We start from the raw sequence: 1,481 nt of genomic DNA, 5'->3' as shown, positions 1-1,481 counted from the left end.
AATCACCTGGTTTTGAAACTTGCCAAAAAATATTGAGGATGTAGAAGCCATTATCCTGGCGCTCAATGTCATACCTACATTTTCTTAAAATGAAATGTAGCATCATAAATCTTTTAGTACATGAGACTTTTTGCATCAAACAATTAATGTGCTCTAGTTTTCCTAGAATCATTATGGTTTTGTATAGGCGATGTGCATCAAGGTATGCCAAAACTGGGAGGTAGCACTTCATGCATGGTTGGATCGTTTGATGCAATACTAAGAGGAAAAAAAATCATTTTGCTCGAGCAAAAGCATGCTTGACAAAATATGTTGACATAAAGAGTAGGTACAACCTAAAAGTTGCAACCAACTGATAAAACAAATAGAGCATGGGGGATATCCATAATAAAAATTTAAAAGAGTAAAATAAAATTGTCTTTGCTCAAAGAGCAAGATTGAGACCAAATGTCTCATCTTATTGACGATGCCATCCATGCATCTTATTGGCCATGCCAAAACTAAATTAAAGAGATGAGGACCATGTAGCTAGTCATGCGCTACATGTAGAGTTCATCTACCAGCTTACATATTCATGTGGCCACGAGAGAAGACATCGTTGTTGTCGTCATAGCCACAAGTATTGTCACCATCGTAGATCACGGTGGTAGGGGCCCTTTCGAACCTCATAGTGTTAAGACAACCCTCCTGTTGCTGTGGTGGTGCCTGATACATAATTGGAGGCCCCATGCCCCTGCCATTGGTGACGTATGGTACCTGGGCTTGGTCGACTGGTGGCTGCCCACTCATTTTTGTGGTGCATTCACTCAGGCTCTTGAGGATAGAGTCCACCTTCGAGCCCAGGGCTGTGAGCTCCTCGATGTTGTCTGGGAAGTGGCCACTTTTTAAGGCCTTATACAGGAGAATCTTGGTGTGTTGGTCCTGCTCCTCGCGTCTAGCCTTCTGGACCTGCTCTTGGAGCTGTACGATACGCTCACGGAGGATGCTCTCTTGGTCCATCGTCTTCTTTAGCCGTGCCGCCTCTTGCATGCTCTTGAACTGATTCAGGATAGCCACTGCCTCGCCATGGGATGGGAACACCTCTGGCACCGCCATGCCCTCGCCATACACGACCACACATGCCTTAGCATCGGGCATGGCGGCCACCTCGCCTGCCTTCTTCATCAGGATCTTAGTGTGCTTCTTCAAGGCATTGCGCCGCGCCGAGTTATTGCGGATGTACCGAAGGGCCACCTTCTTGCGAGCCATTGTCAAGTGAGGGAAAAATCTGCAAATGAAGGAAAATTGCTTGTTTGGGTGAGTTGAAAACGAAGGTATGTGGCGTGGATTTATAGTGGAGGATCTACGAGGATGAGGACGCTATAACCATGCCAATGGAGGATCTGATAGATCTGGAGGCTGATCTTAATTGTGGCCAGCTGTAAATTTGGTGTCCATTTAAAATTTTAGATTTACTTCCTAAAACCGTAGATTTCGTCAAT

At 45.2% G+C, this 1,481-nt stretch overlaps 1 protein-coding gene across 1 annotated transcript; it reads right to left on the bottom strand.

Moving 5' to 3' along the window:
- Positions 1-564: 564 nt before the first annotated feature.
- LOC119347389 (agamous-like MADS-box protein AGL80) lies at positions 565-1,248 on the bottom strand. Its single transcript, XM_037616167.1, has one exon. The coding sequence runs from the start codon at positions 1,246-1,248 to the stop codon at positions 565-567; it is 684 nt and encodes a 227-aa protein (XP_037472064.1).
- Positions 1,249-1,481: the final 233 nt, after the last annotated feature.

The sequence above is a fragment of the Triticum dicoccoides genome, unplaced genomic scaffold (assembly GCF_002162155.2).
Source record: "Triticum dicoccoides isolate Atlit2015 ecotype Zavitan unplaced genomic scaffold, WEW_v2.0 scaffold6636, whole genome shotgun sequence".
NCBI classification, from domain to species: Eukaryota; Viridiplantae; Streptophyta; class Magnoliopsida; order Poales; family Poaceae; genus Triticum; species Triticum dicoccoides.
This window is presented reverse-complemented; position numbering and strand designations above follow the sequence as displayed.